At 41.6% G+C, this 21,943-nt stretch overlaps 1 protein-coding gene across 1 annotated transcript in view; it reads left to right on the top strand.

The window, feature by feature from the left end:
• The window catches only part of GOLGB1 (golgin B1), a 51,640-nt gene that overhangs the window by 13,107 nt on the left and 16,590 nt on the right, over positions 1–21,943 (top strand). The window contains exons 7-15 of the mRNA XM_040594315.1: positions 1,295–1,417; positions 1,857–1,970; positions 3,674–4,085; positions 4,751–4,842; positions 5,144–5,243; positions 12,199–12,272; positions 14,353–14,434; positions 15,109–15,176; positions 16,001–21,030. Of these exons, the coding sequence (XP_040450249.1) occupies positions 1,295–1,417; positions 1,857–1,970; positions 3,674–4,085; positions 4,751–4,842; positions 5,144–5,243; positions 12,199–12,272; positions 14,353–14,434; positions 15,109–15,176; positions 16,001–21,030 (6,095 nt within the window). The remainder of the gene's footprint in view (positions 1–1,294; positions 1,418–1,856; positions 1,971–3,673; positions 4,086–4,750; positions 4,843–5,143; positions 5,244–12,198; positions 12,273–14,352; positions 14,435–15,108; positions 15,177–16,000; positions 21,031–21,943) is intronic.

Below are 21,943 nucleotides of genomic sequence, written 5' to 3'. Positions count from 1 at the left end.
TAGCCAAGTCTGCCTTTTGGTCTCACCCTTGGGCAACATCCCCTCCCTCTGTCCTTGCTCCTAGGCTACTTCACTTGCCAGCTAGTCCAGCTTGATACTTGCTAGTGACTATACATTCACTTGCATGCTTACACTTGTTCCAGTTTCTGGCACCATGTGCACGCAGGCCCTCTGACCTGTGGTTCCACTGCAGCTGCTGGCATTTTAGTTCACTTGCTCTAATCACTCCTATTGTTGGCACCGTGGGCACATAGGCCCTTTGACCCGCAGTCTGGTTCCAATTACAAGCACTTAGATCCCCCCCATATGCACACAAATGCACACTGAATAGAGACCCTCTCCCACAATGGAAGGGTTAGAAATGGTGTTTACTAAGAACACAGGACAGACTCCTATCAGGTGCAGGGCGTGGCCAGGCAAGCGTATTGAGCACCCGCTGTTTACACAACTGGCCTTTTTTAATTCCCTTACGCTCTATTTTCTTCATTTTTGTTCCTCCCCAAATCACCTAGGTCCATCCATTTCTCTGCCTATCTTTCCTCCTTTAAAAGTCTTTTGCAATCCCCAAATGCTCTTCACCTGCATCCCATACCTATATATATCCTATACCCCTAGGCAGTAACAACCCTTGGTGCAAATGGTGCTCCACAGTGAAGTCATCTTAATGGGTTTCATACTTTGACAGTGGGACTGATGGCTCTCTGAGGAGGGGGGTAACAAGGCCTGTGTAGGGTGTCCCTTCCTCAGAGTCAGAATTTGGATTCTTCCCTGCCTGTCGTTGCTGTTCTGTGATGAGCTTTGGAATAACTGGAGCAGAGTATTCTTTGGCCACCCAGACTTCACATTGCTTCTGCGTTCTATTGTGGATGAGCAAAGGAGCTTCTTATCACATAATGCAACAGTTGTTATGTTACATTGTATTTATTTATGGAAAGATTTTTGTTAATACTCTGAACTGCAGGTTTAGCTTTTGACCTGTGAATTGGCTGTATCCTATACAAATAAAACCCCTGAAGTGTTACAAACTTGTAGTTATAAAGTAACATATCTTTTACCATTCTGCATATTTGTAGATGAAATTTTTGCTTTCTGGGATCGAAATCTTATCAGTTAGTATATATGTATTAGTAGGATAAAGATACTGTTTGACCAAGGTGACATATAGGGTTATCAAGCTGAAGACCTTATCACACACATAATATGCTGGTGCATGTTGAAAGCAAGCCCGCATGTCTGTCAAGCTTATAACTGTCTTGGTTTATATTTTTTTTTGTTTTGTGATTTATGTTTTCAGCTGAGCTCCCTGCAGGAAGTGATTCGGGAGAAGGAGACTCTCCTGGAAGAGCAGGTTCACCAGCACCAAGCTGAATTGCTCAAGATAGTGGCCCAGTCAGACCTGGAAGTAGAGATGCAACAGGTATATTTGATATAATAATATTACTATGAGAGGAGAAAGGAAAAGAAATTTTACCAGTCTGAAGACACCCTGAGAGAGCTGTTCTCATCAAAGTAACTCAGAAGGGGTGAGAAGAGATACAATTTGATTGTCCTGGGAGTTTGGGGATGCTGGTTTGGATTTTGAGTCCTAGCTTCAATCTGCTGATTTGCTATCAGTTGAAAAGCAAGAACAGTTAAAAAGAAGTATTAAATTACTGTGCTCCAGTTCCCAATTTGTGAAACAATGGTGAACTCTTCCTACTGCATCAGGGCTCCAGAATAAGTGTCAACAAAAATGAAATTATTCAGGCTATTAAAGTAACTTGTGTTATGCAAACTAGGTGGGCGGCTGAAAGCAGGAAATCTAGCCTTCTTATGTTAGCCTCCCAGATACTGGTACAGCGCTGTCTCTCTCACAGAACCTGCGTACGCTTCAGAGGAAGCTAGAGGAGCAGGAAGCAGCTCTGCTAGGACGAACTCAGGTGGTAGAACTGCTGCAACAGGAATTGCATACTGCTGAACAACAAAACCAGGTACCTTTCATGCTTTGCTTATTTCCTTACTGTCATGTGTAGATGGTGGATGGGGCCTTTGTCAGTAGCTCAGAAGTTACCAGATTAGCTTATTTCTGCCACCAGGTTTCCAGCATGAAGTCAGCTGGGAGCCTTCCTCAGGTTAGGCTTTAGAGCTAGAGGTCTGTATTCATAGCTCATAGTCCGTCCAGACAAACAACAGGGATGGGATGCTGCAGCAGCCACCTCTAGTGACCCAAATTCTGGGCAGGTGGACAGGGACAAAATCTATCCATGCTTCACACTGCTGACTGATACATTCAAAGTCATCAAATACACAACGTTTTGCCTAAAACAAAAGTGCCTAACACAGTGCTGCCATAGCCACACTGTTTCCGGACTGCAGTATCCAGACCAGATCAGAGCATAGACAGATATTCTTTGGTATGTCTTGCTGAGAACTTGCTAGTATGATGACACAGCTTCTGGAGTGGTATTAGCTTTCAATCATTTTTGAGCATGAAGAGAATGAGATCAAGTCTGTGTGTATATGACAATATATATACCTGTGACCCTTAAGACAGGGTTTAGTACACAATCTCTTAGAAAGCTTGTTTGCAGATACCGGTTAAGTGTATTTTTAATTTTTTTCCAATACCTGAAGATAATTCTCCATCCCTTTAGAAGAGACTTATACTGTATCAGGCTCATGTTAGTAGGCAGCACGATCTCCAGCCAGTCTAGTGCTGAACCTCGTTTTGATAACTTTGACACACTTAGGTACAACTCTCATTTTCTTTTCCTGTGTGGCCCAGCCAGGCACAGTGGTGGGACCTTTTACCACCAGGAAGAGGTGAAGAACCTTAGTGAGCTGACTTGTGCTCACTACTGATTACATTGCTCACCAGGTTGTTTCATGGAGTGGTGGCATGTGTATCTTCATGGCATGGTTGTTGGGGGTCCCCTGACTCCTGTCTGTCTTTGACTCCCCTCATGCACATTATACAGTCAGAGGGAGACCTTGGTACACATATAAATTTGAGGCCATGTGGCTGAAGCTTCTCTTTCTACCCATAAAATAAAGGGAGCTTCTCATGAGTCTCCTCCTGACACTAGTTATGCTGACTGTCCACAGCTGCAGGAGGAGGAAAGGAATTCTGGCAAGTGTAGGGTCCGTTTTTGTTCCTTGGTTGTCTTAAGTCTCTGGTCAGTGTCAACCAGCTTTCTTGGATTTTTGTTGAAGCAGTGGGCACTGTGTAGAGCACTCTGTTGCCTCCATTTTCCTATTTCAGCATTTTTTACCCCCTTCCACATACATACTTTTGTTCATTTTTTTAATTGTACTCTGTCATTTTTTAGTTCCCCCTCTTTTGTTGTAGTCCTTCCTCCCCTTTTGGGGAAGCTTTCTTTCCTCTAAAAGAGAACTCATGGACACTGTTCTGCTGTTTATTTCCTCTACATTCCCCTGCTCTACATTAAGACTCATCTTTTTTTTACCAAAATCAAGTGTTCTTGTTTCTTCCAGTATTGCTTTCTTTCGGTTTGCAAATAGTAGGGCGGTTTCTAACAAGCTGAAATTTCTGCCATGTTTATTTCCTCCTTTCTGCTACTTAGATATTTGAAAATAATTTAATGGCAATTTTAAAATATATTTCAGGCACTTTTTGCTTTTGCAAGGTATTGAACTAGTTGAGAGTTAAATTAATTTCCATATCCTTTTGCAGATGCTCCTAGATCAGTGCCAGAAGATGGAAGTGGATCTAAGCTCCCTGAGGGATGTGCTAGATGCAGAGAGACGAAAGTCTCAAGATCTCAGAGAGAAGATGGAGCTGGAACTAGCAGAGAGGAAGCTGTCCTCCCATCGCTTGCAGGAGGAGGTGCAATGTCTCTCGGAACAGCTGGAAGAGGCAAGAAGAGCACAAGCTGAATTAGAGGTGAAGTATAAAGACCTGGAGCAGGAACAAAGGCAGGAGGTGGAAGAGAAGAACCTGCAGATCAGATGTCTTAAGGTGGCTGAACAAGAGCTACAATCTAGCCGTGCTGCTCTTGTTGCTGAAAATGACCAGCTGAAACAGGATGTCAAGCAGCTCTTGGTAGTGTCTGCCGAAAACAGTGCCACGATACAGAAACTGCAGGGTAAGCAAGCACAGCAGTTCGCTGAAGCAGGTTCTCAAGAGCCTAAGGATCATCAGGTTGCCTTCTATTTGGCTTTCTTTTTATAATAGCTTATAAGAAAGTCTCAGTTCCTAATTGCATAGGAACATAGGAGTGTTTGTGCTGTATCAAACTAAGTGTCTCTCATGTAATCCCACCTTTCTACCTTTGGCGGAAAAAGCCAGTTGCAAGAGGAGGAGCATAAAACTAGAGCAGCATATGTGGTGCTTTTCTTGTGTACTGTCCCAGCCTATAAATTTTTGAAGCTTATGGATTTCTTGAGCAAGATGTATTTTTCTGATTAATGTTAATAACTTGTTTGATTTTTTCCATTAACTTATGTAAGTTCTTTTTACATGTGCCACATCCTTCAGAGTCTGAATTTCTACTGAAATTACAAGTAAAACAACCAAGGAAAGCAAACTGTACCATTTTTCTCTGTAGGCTTGTATTAGAACTAATAACATTGACCTTGCCTCAAGCTATTATTTAAAATTGATTTTTCTACCAGCTCCTTTATGGCCCGAAACTGACGCAGTGACTGAGATAAGGGATCTCATATACTATTGTCCATACACGTAAACTGGATATATTTCAGAAAAAAAAGGCAAGAACACACCTTAATGCCCCTTTTTCCCCTCCATTAGATGAACTTGTACAGAAATGTGAAGAATTTGTCTGCTGTCAGAATGAGCTGAAATCCCAGTCAGTAGTGCAGGTCTCTGAATTGAAGAAACAGGTACGATCTTTTCATATGAGTCTTCTGAAATTTTCCCATGTGTTGAGGAACTGAAGCTGAATGAAATGTCTGTAATTCCTTTTTTATGATGTATAGCTTGAGACAGGATCTTATGGGTTCTCTCAGCTGATGGGCAGACACGTTATGACTGTGAAAGCCTGCGAAGAAATAGGAGTAATCTGAGTAATTTAAAAGTTGCCCATTGATTTGTTAAAAAGTTAACTGAAAGACCAAAGACTAATATGGATGTTTAAACTGTACTGAAATTTATCTTTATCCCCTCCATCCTATGTTTAAACAGGATGAAACAACTTCACAGGAAAAAAAAACAGATCAGGAAGATTGGAATGGGACTTCATTCCTACCCACAGAAAATTTGGAAGGACAGAAGACTGAAGATGGTATGATTATCTTATCTATCTTAATATTCTTTAAATATTTAAGAATTATTCTTGCCTGATTTTAGATAATGAACATGCCCTTGGTTACTGGTTCATTATGCTGTCACTGCCAAGATCTTCAGAAATACTATATAATTATTTCCAGTAGTTAAAGTAGAATTTAGTTCTAAAGGGAAAAGGTACTATTTGATTATCAGACAGTGAACAGATTGACAAACACCTGGAATTATTAAAAAAACTGGGCTGTGCATCATAGGCCTGCCTGTATGGTGTTATCTTGTGATATGAGGTGATGTTGGTATTTTGGCCTTGAGACAGAGTGGGTGGAACTTGCTACCCGTACGGTTCACATGCTTCATGTATGATCTATGGTGGTAGGTACAAAGAACATGGAGAAGACATGAAGAAGCTAGGATGAAGGCAATAATGGTGGTAATGTGATTGCAGACTTTTTCAGAAAAGGGTGCCAAGGTTAGCTTCACTGTGATGGAGCATATTAAATTCAATGAATATTTTTGGTTTATTGGGGTTTTTTTGTTCCATTAATGTCAGTTGTGCCTAAGGATGGTAGAATAAATTTTGTATTCCAAGAGACTGTGCACTTGCACATTGTTAGATTGTATAAAATAAGGTGAAACTGAAGTAGGAGCTCCTCCCTGATACAAAACGCTGACAATCTGCAGGCAGTGCTTCTGGGGTGGTTATTTTTGACAACTGTAGCTGAAAGAGTAAAGGTTCCAAACATGTACCACGCGGGGGCGGAGGGGGGGGGGGCAGGTGGGGAGGGCGTGTGTGTTAAAAAACATGGACAATTAACTTGGTCTTGAGTGTCTAGGCATGTAGACTGGTAGCAGTGATAACACCATTCTACCTTTGTGACAGTGATAGTACAACTGTCAGAATTACAGTATGAAAAGATGGGTTTCCATAGTTTTTGATTTTAGAGTATGGTGTGCTATGGCAATAGGCTGTCTAGATTTTTGCAGAAATAGATTCCTTTTGCTTCCTGTCATTCAGAGATACGCTCTCTTCATAAGAATCGTGGTGAGAGAATAATCACCAATAAACTTGATTCCTTCAGTCCTAGCACGTATCTGTTCTCTTTTCACTCTATGAACTCAGAAATGCAGGGCTTTAATGGACTTCAAGACATCATTTAGAATCAGAGTGGTTTTGGTTTAAAGTAACTTTTAAAGATAATGTAGTCCACCCCCTTCTGCCCTAGTGAATAGGGATATCCTTCACTAGATCAGGTTGTTCAAAGCCGCATCCAGCCTGACCCTGAACATATCCAATGATAGCACAACCAACAACTTTTCTGGGCAACCCAGAGAGAAGTAGTCCTCTTGAAAGGCTGCAATAACACTTGCTTAGCCTTTCTTCATAGGTGAGATGTTCCAGCCCATTGACCACTTTTGTGGCCCTCTTCTGGACTCACACTAACAGATCCATGTCTGGCTTGTACTGGGGGACCCCAGAACTGTACACAATATCCAGGTGGATCCCACAAGTGGAGTAGAGGGTGAGAATAGTCTCCTTCGAGCTGCTGCCCACACTTCTTCTGATACAAACCAGGATATGATTGTCTCTCTAGGCTGCAAGCACACATTGCTGGCTCTTGACCATTTTTTTGTTTACCGGTATCCCCAAGTCCTTCTCTGCAGGCCTATTCTCAATCTATTTACCCCCTAGTCTGTATTGATACTGGGGGTTGCCCCAACCCAGGTGCCAGACCTTGGTGAACTTGATGAGGTCTGCATGGGCCCACTTCTCCAGCCTGTCAAGGTCCCTCTGAGTGGCATCCTATCCCTCTAGCAAATCAACCACACCACTCAGCTTGGTGTCATCTGCAAGCTTGCTGAGGGTGCACTCAGTGTGTGAAATGCAGACTCCCACTGTCTTATGCCATGGATGAAGACAGTAAATAGTATTGGTCCCAGTGTGTGGACCTTGAGGGACACCACCCGTTACTGGTTTCAACTTGGACATTGACCCATTGACTATAACTTTTTGCACATAGCCTTCCAGCCAGTTCCTTATCCATCTAACAGTCCATCTGCCAAACCCTAGCTCTGTAACTTAATGGCAAGAATGTTGTGGGTGACCATATCAAAGGCCTTACAGAAGTCCGTCTTTTAGTCTGATATCATGCCCTGAGTTAAGATTGAATATATCCAAAATGTACTTGGACTTAAAAAGCAGGTCCTTTTTCCACTGGAGGGAATGCCACCTGAAAAATGCAGTGACTTTTAGAGCTTTGCTGTCATGTTACTTAAAAGGTCTTTCCCAATGCATGTTTACTTCAAACAAAGCTTTTTTTTGTTGTAATTTTGTTTCCAGTGGGTGTGTTGAACTTGGTTACTGACTTTCTTTACATTTTAAACACTGGGAGATGTAATTTCTTCAAAAAATAAAAGCCAAACCCCAAAAGATTAAATGAAAACATGTAAAAAATCATTGTCTTTCAAATCTCCTCTGTAGGTTCTAAATACTTTGTTACTCCTCTTTCTTATCCCTAACAGAACTGTTTAACTTGGTCTTGAATTTTATTTTGCATATATATTAACATACATTTAATATCATCAGTAATTACATGTTCACAAAAATTGAGTCTGTTTTTTAATGATTCTAAGTTTGTATTTCTGGGCAAGAAAGATATTATATAAGTTGGTTTACTGGCTGTTACACTAAAATATTGAGGCATCATCTCTAATAGCATTAGCTAGAACTGAGACGAGTCATAGAATCACAGAATAATTTATGCTGGAAGGGATCAAAGGCAGATTTTAGTCCAGCTTCTTCCTAGAAGCAGGATCAACTGTGAGATCAGACAGGGTTGCTCAAGCCTTTATCCAGTCAGGTCTTGAAAACCTCCAGTGATGGTTACTGCACAGCCTCCCTGGGCAGCCTGTTATGATACTTGACTGTCCCCTTGGCAAAAAAGGTCTTCATTACATCCACTTGGAACGTACTTTATTTCAGTCTATGTGGGTTGTCTTTCATCCTCCTACTTTGCACCACTGTAAAAAGCCTGGCTCTGTCTTCTCAATAACTCCTTCATCAGTGTTGGAAAGCTGCTTTTAGGACTTACCAAAGCCTTCTGTTCTCCGGGGTAAAAAAGCCTTGTTCCTTCTGCCTCTTCTCAGAGGGAAAGTGCTCCAGCCCCCTTTGGGATCTTGGGGGTCTCTTGCTGAATTTGCTTCAGTTTATCAATGTCTTTCCTATATTGGGGGTCCAAAACTGAATGCAGCACTTGAAATACAGTGTAGCGAGTGCTGAGTAGAAGAGGATAATCTGCTGACTGGACTGCTGTTCATACACTCCAGGATGCTGTTGACCTTGTTTGCTGCCAGGCACACTTCCTGGCTGAGATTTAGCCTGATGTCTATCAGGTAGATCTTCTTCATCCTTTCTTGCAGAGCTGGTCCCCAGTCCACATTCTAGGGGCAGGAGTTTACATCTGCCCTTGTTGAATGCAATGAGGTTTCTGTTGCCCTGTTCTTCTTGCCTGTCTAGGCTGCTGTAAATGGCAGCCCTGCCAGGGAGGGTATCTGTTGGCTGTTTGCCCACAGTGTGCTGTGTTCTCCAAACTTGACTGTGGACTCTGCCACCTTCAGCTCACTGGTAAAGATGTTAAACAGGAGAGGTCACAGATTGACCTCTGTGATTTTCCACTTGTTCCTAAACTCCAGATAGAGCATGACCTGTTCACCACTGTTCTCTGAGCCTGATCATTCAACCAGGTTTTTTATGCGTTGAGTTATCCTTCAGTCCAGACTATTACTTCTAATTTTCAACAAAAAATATTGCAGGACACACTGGCAGAAGGTAAATGCTATCCACAGTTCTCTCTTCATCCACAAATGCGTAAAAGGCAATTGGGCATTGCAAATGTAATTTAACCTTGGTAAATCCATGCCGACAGTTTCTCAGTCACTCCCTCCTCTTCCACGTGCCTGCTGATGTGCTCCAAGAGGACTCGCTTCATGATTTCAGGAGGGACTGAAGTGAACTATACTGGCTAGAGGTTTACCATGTCATCTTTGGGGCCTTTTTTTGAAGATGGATACACCATTTGTCTTTCTCCAGTCATAGTGGACTTCCCTCAGTTTCCGTAACCTTTCTGTGATGATATTGTCCTTGCAAGGATGTTGGTCAGCTCTCTCAGGACCCTCAAGTGCAAGACAACCCATCTGTTCTCATAAGTTTGTATCACACTCTTTCTCACAAGTAGTCCCTGACTCAATCCTCAGGACAGAGGCTTGGAAAACTTTGTTAGTGAAGACAGAGACACAGATGGTGCAGAGTATCTTAGCACTACCTGTGTGCACTGTCACTAAATCATGAACCTCATTGAGTGACAGTCCCACATATTCCTTGTTCAGCCTTTTACTACTAATGTAGAGGTAGAAGCTGTTCTTGTTGCCCGTGACATCCCTTGCAAGTCTCAAACGCCAGTCATTTTTGCATATTGTAACACAGTCCTTAAATGTTTCTGAATTCCTTTGCAGCGTGTCCCTGTTTTTGTCTCCTATATAATACTACTTCGCCTCAGAGCTCTGCCATGAGTTTCTTGTTTACTCAAGCCAGTCTCCTGATAGGCTTGTTTTCCTAAGTGTCAAGATGGACTGTTGTTGTGCTTGGAGACTGCTGTGTTTACAAACCTGCCAGCCCTCCTGAGCTTCTTTGTCCTTCAGAGCTGTCTGCTGTAGGATCCCACCTACAAGTTCCCCCAGTAAGGTGAAGTCTGGTCTCCTGAAGTCTATGATCTGTGCCTCTGTTACTCTCATTCCTCACTCCCCTCAGAATCTTGAGCTCCTCTATTTCATGGTCACAACAGCCAAGGCTACCAGTGATTATCATATATCCAGCCAATTATTCCCTGTTTGTGAACAGCAGCTCTAACTCTTGGTTAACCCATCCAGTATCTGTATCAAGAATTTCTCCCTGACTCCCTCCAGCAATCTCAGATTGCCCACGTTGTGGTGTGTTACTCTTCCAGCAGATGTCAGGGACATTAAGGTCCCACAGAAGATTCAGGATCTGTCACACAGAGACTTCCTCAAACTGTTTAAAGACAGACGTTTACTGGCAAGTAGCCAGTGTGGAAATGAACACATTTTCTGTCTCCCCAGGTAGTGAGATGATTGACATGGTGACTGTTGATATCAAATGCAAATGGAAGCTTTCTTCCTGGGGTAGTTAATCGGGAAAGCTAAATAACTATTAGTATTTTCAAAAATAACTATTAGTACTTTCAAAGTTTTTTTTTTTCTGGGTTTGGCACAGGACATATTTCTGCCTATCTTATGCTTTGGAGTATGAAAATGTCTTGAGTACCTCCTGAGTACCGTAGAATGGTTGAGGTTGGAAAGGACCCAGAGCCAGTTGCCCAGGACTGTGTCCAGACAGCTTAAGAGGAAGACTCTGCAACCTCCCTGGGCAACGTGTCACCCTCATGGCCCAAAAAGTGTTTCCTGATGTTCAGAGGGAACCTCCTGTGTTTCACTTTGTGCCCATTGCCTCTAGCACTGAGCACCACTGAAAAGAGCCTGGCTCCATCTTCTTTGCACTCTTTCTTCAGGGATTTATACTCATTGATGAGATTCCCTCCTGAGCATCCTCTCCACAAGGCTGAAGAGTCCCAGCCCTCTCAGCCTCACAGGGGGATGCTCATGTCCCTTCATCATCTTTGTGGCTTTTTGTTGGACTCTCTCCAGTATGTCTGTGTCTCTCCTGTACTCAGGAGCCCAGAACTGGACATAGTACTCCAGGTGTGGCCTCACAAGTGCTGAGTAGAGGCGAAGGAATACTTTGCCTAATGCAGCCCAGGATGCTATTAGCCACCTTTGTCGCAAGGGAGTGTGGCTGGCTCCCACGGCTTGGTGTCAGCCAGGACCCCCAGGGTCTTTTCTGCAAAGCTGCTTTTCAGCTGGGTGGTCCCCAGCATAAACTGGTGCTGTGGGGTTGTTCCTCCCCGGGTGGAGAGCTTTGCACTTCTCCTTGTTGAACTTCATGAGGCTCCTGTCAGCCCATTTCTGCAGCCTGTCCGGATCCCTCTGCGTGGCAGCACAACCCTCTGATGTACCAGCAACTTCTTCCAGGTTTGTGTCATCTGCAAGCTTGCTGAGGGCGCAGTCCGCCCCATCACCCAGATCATTAATGAAGGTGTTGAGCAGGATCGGACCCAGTGCTGACCCCAGGGGTACACTGCTAAGTTACTGGCCTCCCGCCAAGCCTTCATGTTGCTGATCACCACCCTCTTGGCTGGCCAATCAGCCAGTTTTCAATCCACCTCACTGCTGTTCGTGCAGCCCATACACCGACAGCTTCTCCATGAGGCTGTTACAGGAGACGGTGCCAAAAGCCTTACGGAAGGCCTTGATGATATCCACTGCTCTTCCCTCATCTACCAGGCCAGTCATTTCATCATATACAGTGACATATCTATGATAAATGGTGTTTATATGCCAGGTTACAGACATATACGTGTAAAAAAAATAATTTTTGAGTCAAACAGTAGTTGAGTTCTTGTACCAATCTTGACTTGGACCATGGCCCTTGAGTGTTTTATTCTTCTCTAATTTTAACAATTTCTCATCTCATTTTTATCCAAGTTAAATCTGAAACATTTTGCTATAATAATTCTTTCTTTCCCCTCCTCTATAAAAATGTTTCTAAAATCTTGAAACTCTATCAGCTGTCCTTTAATTTTAGTCAGTATTATAATAATTGTTCTTTTCTAAAAGGCGCTTAAAAAAGTATGTTGTTTCGGTGGTTTGTCTCTTAAAAAAAAAAACCACATTATCCAATGGCAGTGTTATATATATCTCCACTACATAAGTGTTACTAAGACCCATGTGCCCTGCTCTCTAAAGCTCCTTGAAGAATATCCTGTTACTCTCTAAAGTAGATTTTTAATCTTCACGGAAACTGTTTGTTTTGAATGTTTCAGAAATACCACACTTGCAAGTTGTTCTCCAGGAGCCTCTGCAGAAAGCTGTGATGGTCACAGAATATGCAAAGCAGGTAATGATTAAGCAGCTGAAATAAGCTAAAACTAAAACAGGTCAAGGACTGGCCTTAAAACAGCTAAGCTGTTATGGCCTTTTTTTTAACAATCCTCTTTGGAAGGTTATTATTAACTGGATTAATGATGAAAGACAGAAAGAGCTTCCAAATACTGCTTGTACTATGTTCTTATCAGACTGTATTTCCCTTTGCTGGCTGCTTGGAATTCTTGTGTCCTTCATCCACCCAACCCATATTTGTGCCTTTTTTCTGTCTCTTGTGACTTAGTTTTTCATCAAAACCATAGGCTAAACTGGGGGAAACTTCAGTAAATACACGTCATAGGATGCCTTTCAAACCAGCCCTATCCATTCCCACTGCCTTAATGGGGGTCTGGCAGACTAACTGGAGGAAGCAGAGTTATTTTTGCTAAGTGAGGGAGACAAGTAGACTCTATCCTTGTAGTCTTGCACTGTGAACAGCAGCAGGTACACTTGCAGTCAGTCTGTGAGAAGAGTGCAGGATTAGATACCTGCTGCTTTGCTTTATACTCGGTCAGCAAGGTGATGGAGATTACTACCTCTGTATATCTGTACTAAGAATTTGTTGTAGAGTTTTTTTGTTGGCTTAGAGCAATGTCTGGGCTCTTTCCAGACTGCTCCACTCTGTTCCAGCCTGCTGTGTTTTATCTAACATATTCCTCTCCAACAGAGAGAGTTTATAGTATATGTATATTACTGTGAAGTATTAGGGCAAAAGTTAACATTTTGGACTTATGTTGGAACGGGAGAAGGCATTTTGAGTCAGTTCATTTTGCTTGACTTCAGACCCTTACATTCCAACTGCCTGTAGTCAGGGTGTAAGCTAGTGGATCAATGAATTTGTACGCACACACATGCACACCATCTTTTCAAGGGCAAATATAAACCTTTGAGCTATTTTCTAGAGCCCCTTTATAGTCAGTGGAGATAGGTTCTTTAGCATACGATTCAGACAGAGGTGAATGTTTAACATGGGTCAATGCATGCCGTACGTTCCATTTCAGTGCTTGTAGCATGCAAAGGCAAGGTGCTCTTGGGACTGGAGATTTCCTTATGATTCTGTGCCCTTTTAGTGCCCTGTACCTACATTCTGGGTAGTTACAGCAAAAGTTAGTTCTGAACGCTTCATATTTTTTTTTTCAGTCTTTCAATTGTTGGGTTGGGGTTTTTTGACTTGTTTTTTTGAGGGTGGGAGGGAGTAACTTTTTTTTTTTTAGACACTTAGTTCTGACATGTAGTCTCTTTGTATTCTAGTTCAAACCTTTTCCCATGGAAACAGTACTAGCCGTGCCAATTCTTTGTTGTGGTGAAAGACAATGTGTTGGGAACTAGCCAGAAATACTACCATTCGTTTTAGGTGGATGTTAAGTGGATTTCTCGGAGTGAAGGAATTAGTAGATGAAGTTTTAGTTCTTGTAGTTCAACAGCAAACTAACCAATTTCCTGGGCTTTATTCAGCATCTTTGTGTGGGCAAAAAGAGTTGGTGTGTGTGAAATAGCAAAATCTCTCTTTCTAGTGTGCTCTGTGTTCTTCAACACTCAGGTTCTGTCCTGTCTGACAGAAGCAGGAGACATAGAGCAGTGTGGGGTGGGTCTTTCTCTGTGGAGGAGCCTACTGTAACTTTCCTGGGAAGACTGTAGGTTCTTTATCTGCAGTAGTATCTCATTACTATCTGGAGTAGTGAGGCATACAGTGACAAACACATGACTCCTCACCTTCTCTGCTTGGGTGATTCAGTGAAAGGCTATGGACCTATAGTTTGACCCTTTGAAGCAGTAAAGATAGAAGAGGAAGCATCTCAATATGCGAAGTTGTTAGAATCATTGCATTCATTAATGCCTTAATCTGCTGAGACAGGTCTTAGTCTCTTGCTTAATATAAATTATTTTAAAAAAAGTAGATTTGTTTTGATTTCCATTAGACATCAGAGTTGCATCTAAAGTTGGGACTGGTGCTTTTTACTTAAGGGTTGACAGAGCAGCAGGCAGCTAAGATAGCTGTGTTCTAATGCAAAGATCATGGATCAAAACTTCAGTATTTTTTCTTCAACCAACAGAGTAAGTGTGTTGGACCTGAGGTGGAATTGCAGACTCCCGAAGCTCCAGCCTCTTACGTAGACTGCTCTTCTACTTCTACAGGTGAGGACACAGAATAAGGCACAAGACAAGAAAATTGTGGATGTTTGAGAAGTTTCAGGGACAAAGCAAAGGTGATTAGGAAAGAAGAGCTTTGAGGTCAGAATCTAAAGATGTACAGGAGATGGAAAAGATGCACATGAGGTAGAAGAGAACATTCTAATGTGGGATGGATAGGATATATCTGAAGAGAAGAAAGAAGTGGTTCCTAAGTTGAGAGAGAAGGGTTTGAAGGAGAGCGTGTTTGTAGATGCAGAGGCCGATGTGTAAGACACATAAGAGAATTAACGTAAATTGAAGAATTGGGTTTCTCTCTGCAAGCTACTAAATTTCTTTTTGTGCCTGGAATTACCACCCCCACCCTATTAAAAAAAAAAAAAAAAAGGGAAGAAAAAACCCACACAAAAAGCAAACAGCCCAAAACAAAACAACCCATCACCTAGTTCAGTCTCTTTGCCTCTTCATTCTTCTGTAGAGGTTAGTTATAGTGTAGACTTAGGTGATGCCAGCATGCAGCAAACGCAGGAGGTTTTGCATTTATAGGTTCAAACTTTTTTTCTTTTCCTCGCCTTGGAAACTAGAGAAACTACAGTCCCATATATTTTCTCTCCATTTACCTACTGACTTTACATGCAACTTATTATGCTGATGGTGACAAGTGTACCTTTTATCACTAGGTGTGTCAGGAGAGCTGGTGAATTCTGAAGTGCAAAAGCCTTTTGATGACACTTTGGTGCTCCTTGAGGTACAAATTCAGACTAGAACTTTTTTCCTCTCAGTATTGTATGCATCTGTGGATATGAAAACTTTAGTTTAAAAGCCCCAAAGGCTTTTTTTAACATTCTGTAATGTAAAGTTGTTGATACAACACTGCAACATGCTTTAAGTGACAGCTCTCCTTTAATGGTTCCTCATAAAATGTTTCTGCTCTCCAAACTGCTGGACAGCCTTTACAACACAAGATGTTGACTTACTCGTGGGCTGCTGATCCATGCTTTCTGGGAATAATTTGTGACTGCTTGTCTTCTGTAATCTGTTTTTGGGGGTGGGAGGAAAGCTTAGGACAGTTATTTGGAAAAAGCCAAGCACTTTGTCTGGTGCTTTCACTTTGGAGATGGACACAGACTAGAATATGGGCTTATGCACTGTTTCTTTGCCATGTTAAATGGACAGATAGAATACGGGACAAAACCTCATTTGGAGACTATGGATAGGATGCCAGGAAAATGTGGCTGGGTAAGTACACTGGAGAGCTAGTGAGAATCATAGGAGAACTGAAACACTTTGGAATCGTGCTATCTTGTAATCAAGAGAGAATGGGAAACAAAGGAATAGGAAGTTACATTTATGGTCTAATCCTGAAGCCAGAATCTTTGATGCTGCAACTTCAGAAACTGAAATGAACAGAAATTACATGAGTCATCCTCCTGTTATTAGTGAGGCTATTTATTGCAAGAGTCAGCTCAAGAAAGGGTATCCTTAAACTACAAAGTGTGAAAAGCAGATACTTCCAAAAGTCACCCTTTCACAGGATTCAAAGGAAAATTGAAAACTTTTATTTTCTTTTAGGCAAAACCAGATGGCTTTCCCAATGGAAGCAAGCAGTTTACTGAAGAAAGTTGTCCACCTGGAATTCTGGAATATCTTGCTGCAGAGAAACAGAAAGAGCTGTCAGTTTTGCTGCTGGAACTGAAAGAAGCCCAAGAAGAAATAAATTTTCTGAAAAGGCAGCTCAAGGGCCCAAATGGCCAAGATTCTACAGGTAACCAGAGCAGAGAAGCAGCTAACCAGCTAGAAGATAACTCCCAGATACGGTTTCTTGAAAGGGAAGAGCAAAAGACTTCAGATACCCAAAATGAGTTGGCCAGTAGCTCATTACTGAGCAAAATAGAAGTGCAGCAAGTTGGTGTATTTCAGGAAAACAGAATCAGTCTTCAAGAAGTGCCCCAGGGAAGCACTGTCCCCTGCAGAGGCGAGATGGAAGCGATGCGAGAAGTCTCTACAGCAGATCCAGAGCCTGGCACCTCTCAATCTCAAGAACTGATAAACTTACAAAACCAAATTACAGAACTGCAAGTAATTCTGCAGAAATCAGAAGAATCCTATAAAAAGGATTTAGGAGAAAAAGGTGAAGAAATAAACAGGCTAAACCAGCTGACTGAGGAATACAGAAAAAAAATTGAGGATTATGATAGTGCATTTTGTGTTTTGACTGACGAACGAGATCAGCTTCTGTGCCAAATGAAGGAACTCTCTACCATAACAGAACTGAAAGAGCAAGTAAAGCAACTTGAGGAAAATCTAGCTTTTTCAGAAAAGCAGAGGCTGTCAGACAGTGAAAGCAGTCTTCTGAGAGAACAAATCCAAAGTCTTAAAAATGAATTTAAATCTAAGGAGATAAAAATTGAAGCTTTGCAAAAAGACTTGGATGAGGCACAACTTCAGCTTTCTGACCAAGACATTCAACTAAAAGATCTGAGAAGCCAGATTGAGAAGAAGGAATGTCAAGTACTTGATCTAGAACAACTTTTGAGAAAGAATACAGCTGAGATAGAAGAGCTTTCCCAAAACTTAGTCTCAAAGGGACGTGAAGCAGCAAGCCTAGAACAGCTTGTTGCTGAACGCACCAGGTCTATAGAGAGCCTGCAACAAACCTTGCAGGAAAAAGACCAACAGATGAGAGAGATCAGTGTCAGCATGTCTGAGAAAATGGTCCTGCTGAATGAAGAGAAATTTTCTCTAGGAAATGAGCTGAAGAGTCTTAAAGAGCAAACAAGTATATTATTAAAAGCCCAGGAAGAAAAAGACCAAAACATAGAAGCAAAAGATATGTATCTAAAATGTGAGGCATCTGAGCAGCAGTATGAGACAGAGGCAGCATGTAAAGAAAATGAGGTGTTAGTAAATAAAATTGAACTTCTGAAAAAAGAAAATGAGCAAGTAAAACGGAAGCTGCAAGCAGCACTCGTTAACAGGAAAGAGCTTCTGAAGAAGGTTAGTAAATTGGAGAATGAGTTAATGCAATTAAGAAGAGAACACGAATCAGAAACCTCAGTGACTCAAGAAGCTGAAGGGGAAGAAAATATGACAAATTTGATAAGCAGAGAAGTGAATCTTGAAAGCCAGCCTAGTGAGGATTATCTAATTCAGCTGCTTTCTGAAAAGGAGTCTGAGTTGCAGAGCATCCGGAAGGATCTGCTGGATAAAGAGACTACTGAAGCACAATTGCAGGCAGTGATCAAGGAAATGAGGCAAAGCTTGCAAGGCAAGACAAACGTTGTTTCAATTAAAGATGAAATCATGGAGAGTCAGACAATTGCTGACAAAGTAACCGAAACCAGTAAAAGCCCAAAAGATTATGAAGAGAATGAAAAAAATAGTTCAGCAGCTACAAATCTTGAAGAAAACCAAAAGTCTGCTCTGAAAGAGAGGATTTCAGCTCTTGAACAAGAAAAAGAGCAACTTCAAAAAAAACTTCAGGAGGCCTTGGTATCTCGTAAAGACACTATAAAAAAGGCTCAAGAAAAAGACAGGCATCACAGAGAACAGCTGAAACAGCAGAAAGATGATTACAATATCCTACAAGAACAATTTGATAAGCAAAGCAAAGAGAAGGAAAGCATCCAAGCTCAGCTCAGACAACTCCAAGAACAGAAAGAATTGGCAGAGGGTGTTCTTGGGGATCAAGGTGGGTTGGATTCTTCATGCACAGAAGGAGAAAATACAACAAATAAACTCTTACAAGTTGCAGATGTTTCTGGGGAAGAGTTTAAGAAAAAACTTGAAAAATTGCAGATGGAGAAGGAGGAACTGGAACATAACGTTAGCTATATGCAAAGTGAACTTGCTTGCAAATCAGAATTAGTCTTTCATTTGCAAGAGCACATAGCACAGTTGTTTCTGGAGATAGAAGGGCTGAAGAGAACCTCTGACCAAGCTGAAGCTAAGGCAGCAAGTCTTCAGACAGAACTGGAGGAGAATCTAGCAAAAATTTCTAGAGAGGGCTGTCTGGAAGACCTGAAAACACTTATGCACCAAAAGGATGAAGAAGTGGAATTTCTTAACTTGCAGTTAAAGGAGAAGAGTGAAGCTCTCAATAATGTGCAGGCACAGTTGCTGGAAAAAGAGGATTCAGTCAGGAGACTATGTAGTCAGTTGGAAACTCAAGCTCAGGTACATGAGGAACAAAGCAAGAGACTGCAAACAGAGTTGCTTGAAATTCAGGAGAAGCAAGATGATGGTGCAGAAGCAGCTAAACAGAAGAATCAAATGCAGAGAAAGTTGCAAGCTGCGCTTATCTCTAGAAAAGAGGCACTAAAGGAGAGCAAATCTCTAAAAGAGGAGCTAGCTAGTGCTAAAACTACTATTGAAAATCTTTCCGTCAAGGTGACAAATATGGAAAACCAAATATGTGGCCATGTCAAAGAAGCAGATACTTTAACAGAAAAGTTAGCAGGCCTCACTGAAGAGCGAGAAAAACTTATTGCAGAAGTTGATAAAGTACTTACAGAAAATCAGAATCTTGATGGATGCTGTAAAAACCTGACATTTTCTCTAGACAGAGTTACTCTGGAGAAGGAGAAGCTGGAGAAGGAGGTGGAATCCTTGAAATGCTTTCAAGCTGCCGAGAGTTCTGAGTGGCACGAGAAATACAGGGACCTTCAGAAAGAATATGAAACTCTCCTGCAGTCCTATGAGAATGTGAGTAATGAGACTGAGCGGATTCAGCGTGTTTTGGAAACTGTTAGACAGGAAAAGCAGGAAGTTTTCATTAAGCTGAAAAGTGTTGAAGCAAAAAAAGAGGAAACAGATAAGCAGCTACAAGAAGCTGGACAGGAAATTGATGGAATGAAGGAGAAAATGAGGAAATTTGCAAAATCAAAGCAACAAAAGATCCTGGAACTAGAGGAGGAGAATGAGAAGCTTAGAGCAGAGGTGCGTTTTACAGATGGAGAGCTACACAGGACTGGAGATGTCTTTACAAATACTAGCCTGAAAGAAGATCTGGAAAGCTCTAGGAGAGATTACCAGTCTCTCTCTACAGAGCTTGAGAGAGTAATGGCTGAAAAGGCATCTCTGAATCAAGAGATCACAGACTTAAAGCGTCATTTGCAGTTAACAGAATCTAAGCTGGAGGAAAGCAGAGAACTGGTAGACAAGTACGTTGCTGAGAAGGCAACAGGGGTAGAAACAAATCAGGCAGTTGCCACACCACCACCAATGGAGAGGACTGAAAATCGAGTAGACGTAAGTTTTAAACCAGAGTCTTCTACTGCAGAGCTGGAACAAAAAGCCCTTGAAGGTAATAGCCCTTGTGAAGATCTTGGTACCTACATACAGCAGATAGCTCAGCTCACAGAGCGAATCACAGAACTAGAAGATAATAGGAAGGCTTCAGAGCAACAGCTGAGTGATATCCACGTGCGTGTTGAGACTTTAGCAGGTGAGAAAACTGCTTTAGAGATGCAAATGGAAGAGAAGGTCCATGAATTGAATGCTCTTCAGGACACAGTAGCAAAGATGGCACAAACAGTCCAAACAACCAAAGATGACCTCATCAGGATGACAGAACTGAAGGACAAGCTAGAGGCTGAGAAGGATGATTTGGAAGAAAGGCTCATGAATCAGCTGGCAGAACTTAATGGAACTATTGGGAACTATCAGCAAGATGCAACAGACTTCCAGATCAAAAATGAGCAATTGAAATCTGAGCTTCAGAGTTTGCAGAGAATGATGCATGAACTGGAGGAGGAGAAATGTCAGATGGCAAAGGAGAAAAGTAAAGCAAGTTCAGAAAAGGAATATGTAGAAAAGCTGAAATGCAGTTGGAGGGGAGACAATGGCACACATGTAAAGGAGCTTCAGGAACTGCTGAAACAGAAACAGCAGGAGATTAAGCAACTGCAGAAGGACTGTATTAAAAGCCAGGAAAAGAACAGTAGTTTAGAAAGAACTGTTAAAGCTCTGGAATTTCTGCAGAATGAGTCTCAGAAAGAGGTAGAAGCAATCAAAGAGACTTTAGCAAAAGCAGTTGAAGACACCAAGAAAGCCCAAACAGAACTTGCTCTCTGCCGAGTAGTATTGGATGACACCCAGAGTGAGGCAGCAAGGGTTCTAGCAGAGAGTGTCAAAGTGAAAGAAGAGCTGCAGGCAAACAAAGAGAATATTAAAATTCAAATGAAGAAAAAGGATGAGGACTTTGAGAGAAGACTGGAACAGGAAAAAGACAAGCACTCAAAGGAAATTAAGAACATGGAAGAAAAGCTGGCAGCTTTGCAGAGGGAGAAAGACTATACAGAAGCAACTGTTGGCGATCTTCAAGACTCCTTGAAGGCAAAAGATCAAGAAGCCAAGCAATTGCAAGGCAGCCTAAACAAAACACTAGCCCAGCTTGCAGCCTTCACCAGGAGCATGTCATCCCTTCAGGATGACAGGGATAGAGTGATAGATGAATCAAAAACATGGGAGAAGAAATTCACTGAAAGTATTCAAAAGAAAGAGGAAGAAATACGTTCAAAAGAGGAAACTTGTGTTGTGCTAAAGGACCAGATTAAGCAGATGACCATACGTGTGGAAGAACTTCAGATTCATATATCCAGGTAAAGGTGATAATGACTCAGCTGGTATTCTTGTATTTCCTTTTGACAAGGCAGCAGCCAGAGGTGAGGTAGGATTCCCCTTTGCACTATACCAGAAAGAAAGAATTTTGAGTACATAAATATGCTAAATATGACATGTGATTGGAAAAACTAATGAATGCCTATGATGGAGAGCAGAAATTAGTCTTCCTAATAAACTCGTAAACAGGCTTATCTCCTGGATTGCTTGTGTTTGGATAGAAAAGAGGTTTGGAGTTATGTTGTAGGGCGTTACTATGTATTTATTGACTGCACCAAGTATACAAAGAGATTAACACTGTGTAATGTTCCTTTTTCTCATTATTCAGGCACCTGTGTTAAATCTGTTCTCTGTAACAAGCAGTAGTCATCAGAGGACTATCTAGAATCTTTATTAATCTGAAATTTGGAATAGATTCTGTTGCATAGAGTTGTTGCATTCAAAGATTAAACTTGGCAGGTCAAGAAAGCATTGGGATAGATAATTACAGTTGAATCCCAATAGATTTTGAGGGAAAGGTGGAGCTATGGAAATGTACCAAAACTTACCTCTGGGAATCTCCAGAATTCAAAGCCAAACTGTTCTTACATGAGTAAAATTGTTCTATAAAGTTTCTGATCAAAATGCTATTTCTTTGCATGCTGGAACATTAAATGAGCATCAAGCATATGAGAACAGTGATTTCATTGAGAGTGTGTGTGTGCGTGATGCTTGCTTGTTTGTTTGGGGTTTTTTTGTTAGCCACAGTGGATGAAAGAAGTATTTTAATGAAAAGGAGGTGATAACACTCGATGTTTAACCTTCCTCCATTTTTTTTCAATATCAACGTAAACATTTCCCTCAATGGACAACTTTTAAAAAATATTTCCCTAGCACCACTCCCTTCAGACAGTA

Source organism: Falco naumanni, chromosome 5, assembly GCF_017639655.2.
Source record: "Falco naumanni isolate bFalNau1 chromosome 5, bFalNau1.pat, whole genome shotgun sequence".
Classification (NCBI taxonomy): domain Eukaryota; kingdom Metazoa; phylum Chordata; class Aves; order Falconiformes; family Falconidae; genus Falco; species Falco naumanni.
Note: the sequence above shows the minus strand (reverse complement) of the source record. Positions and strands in the feature narration are given on the sequence as shown.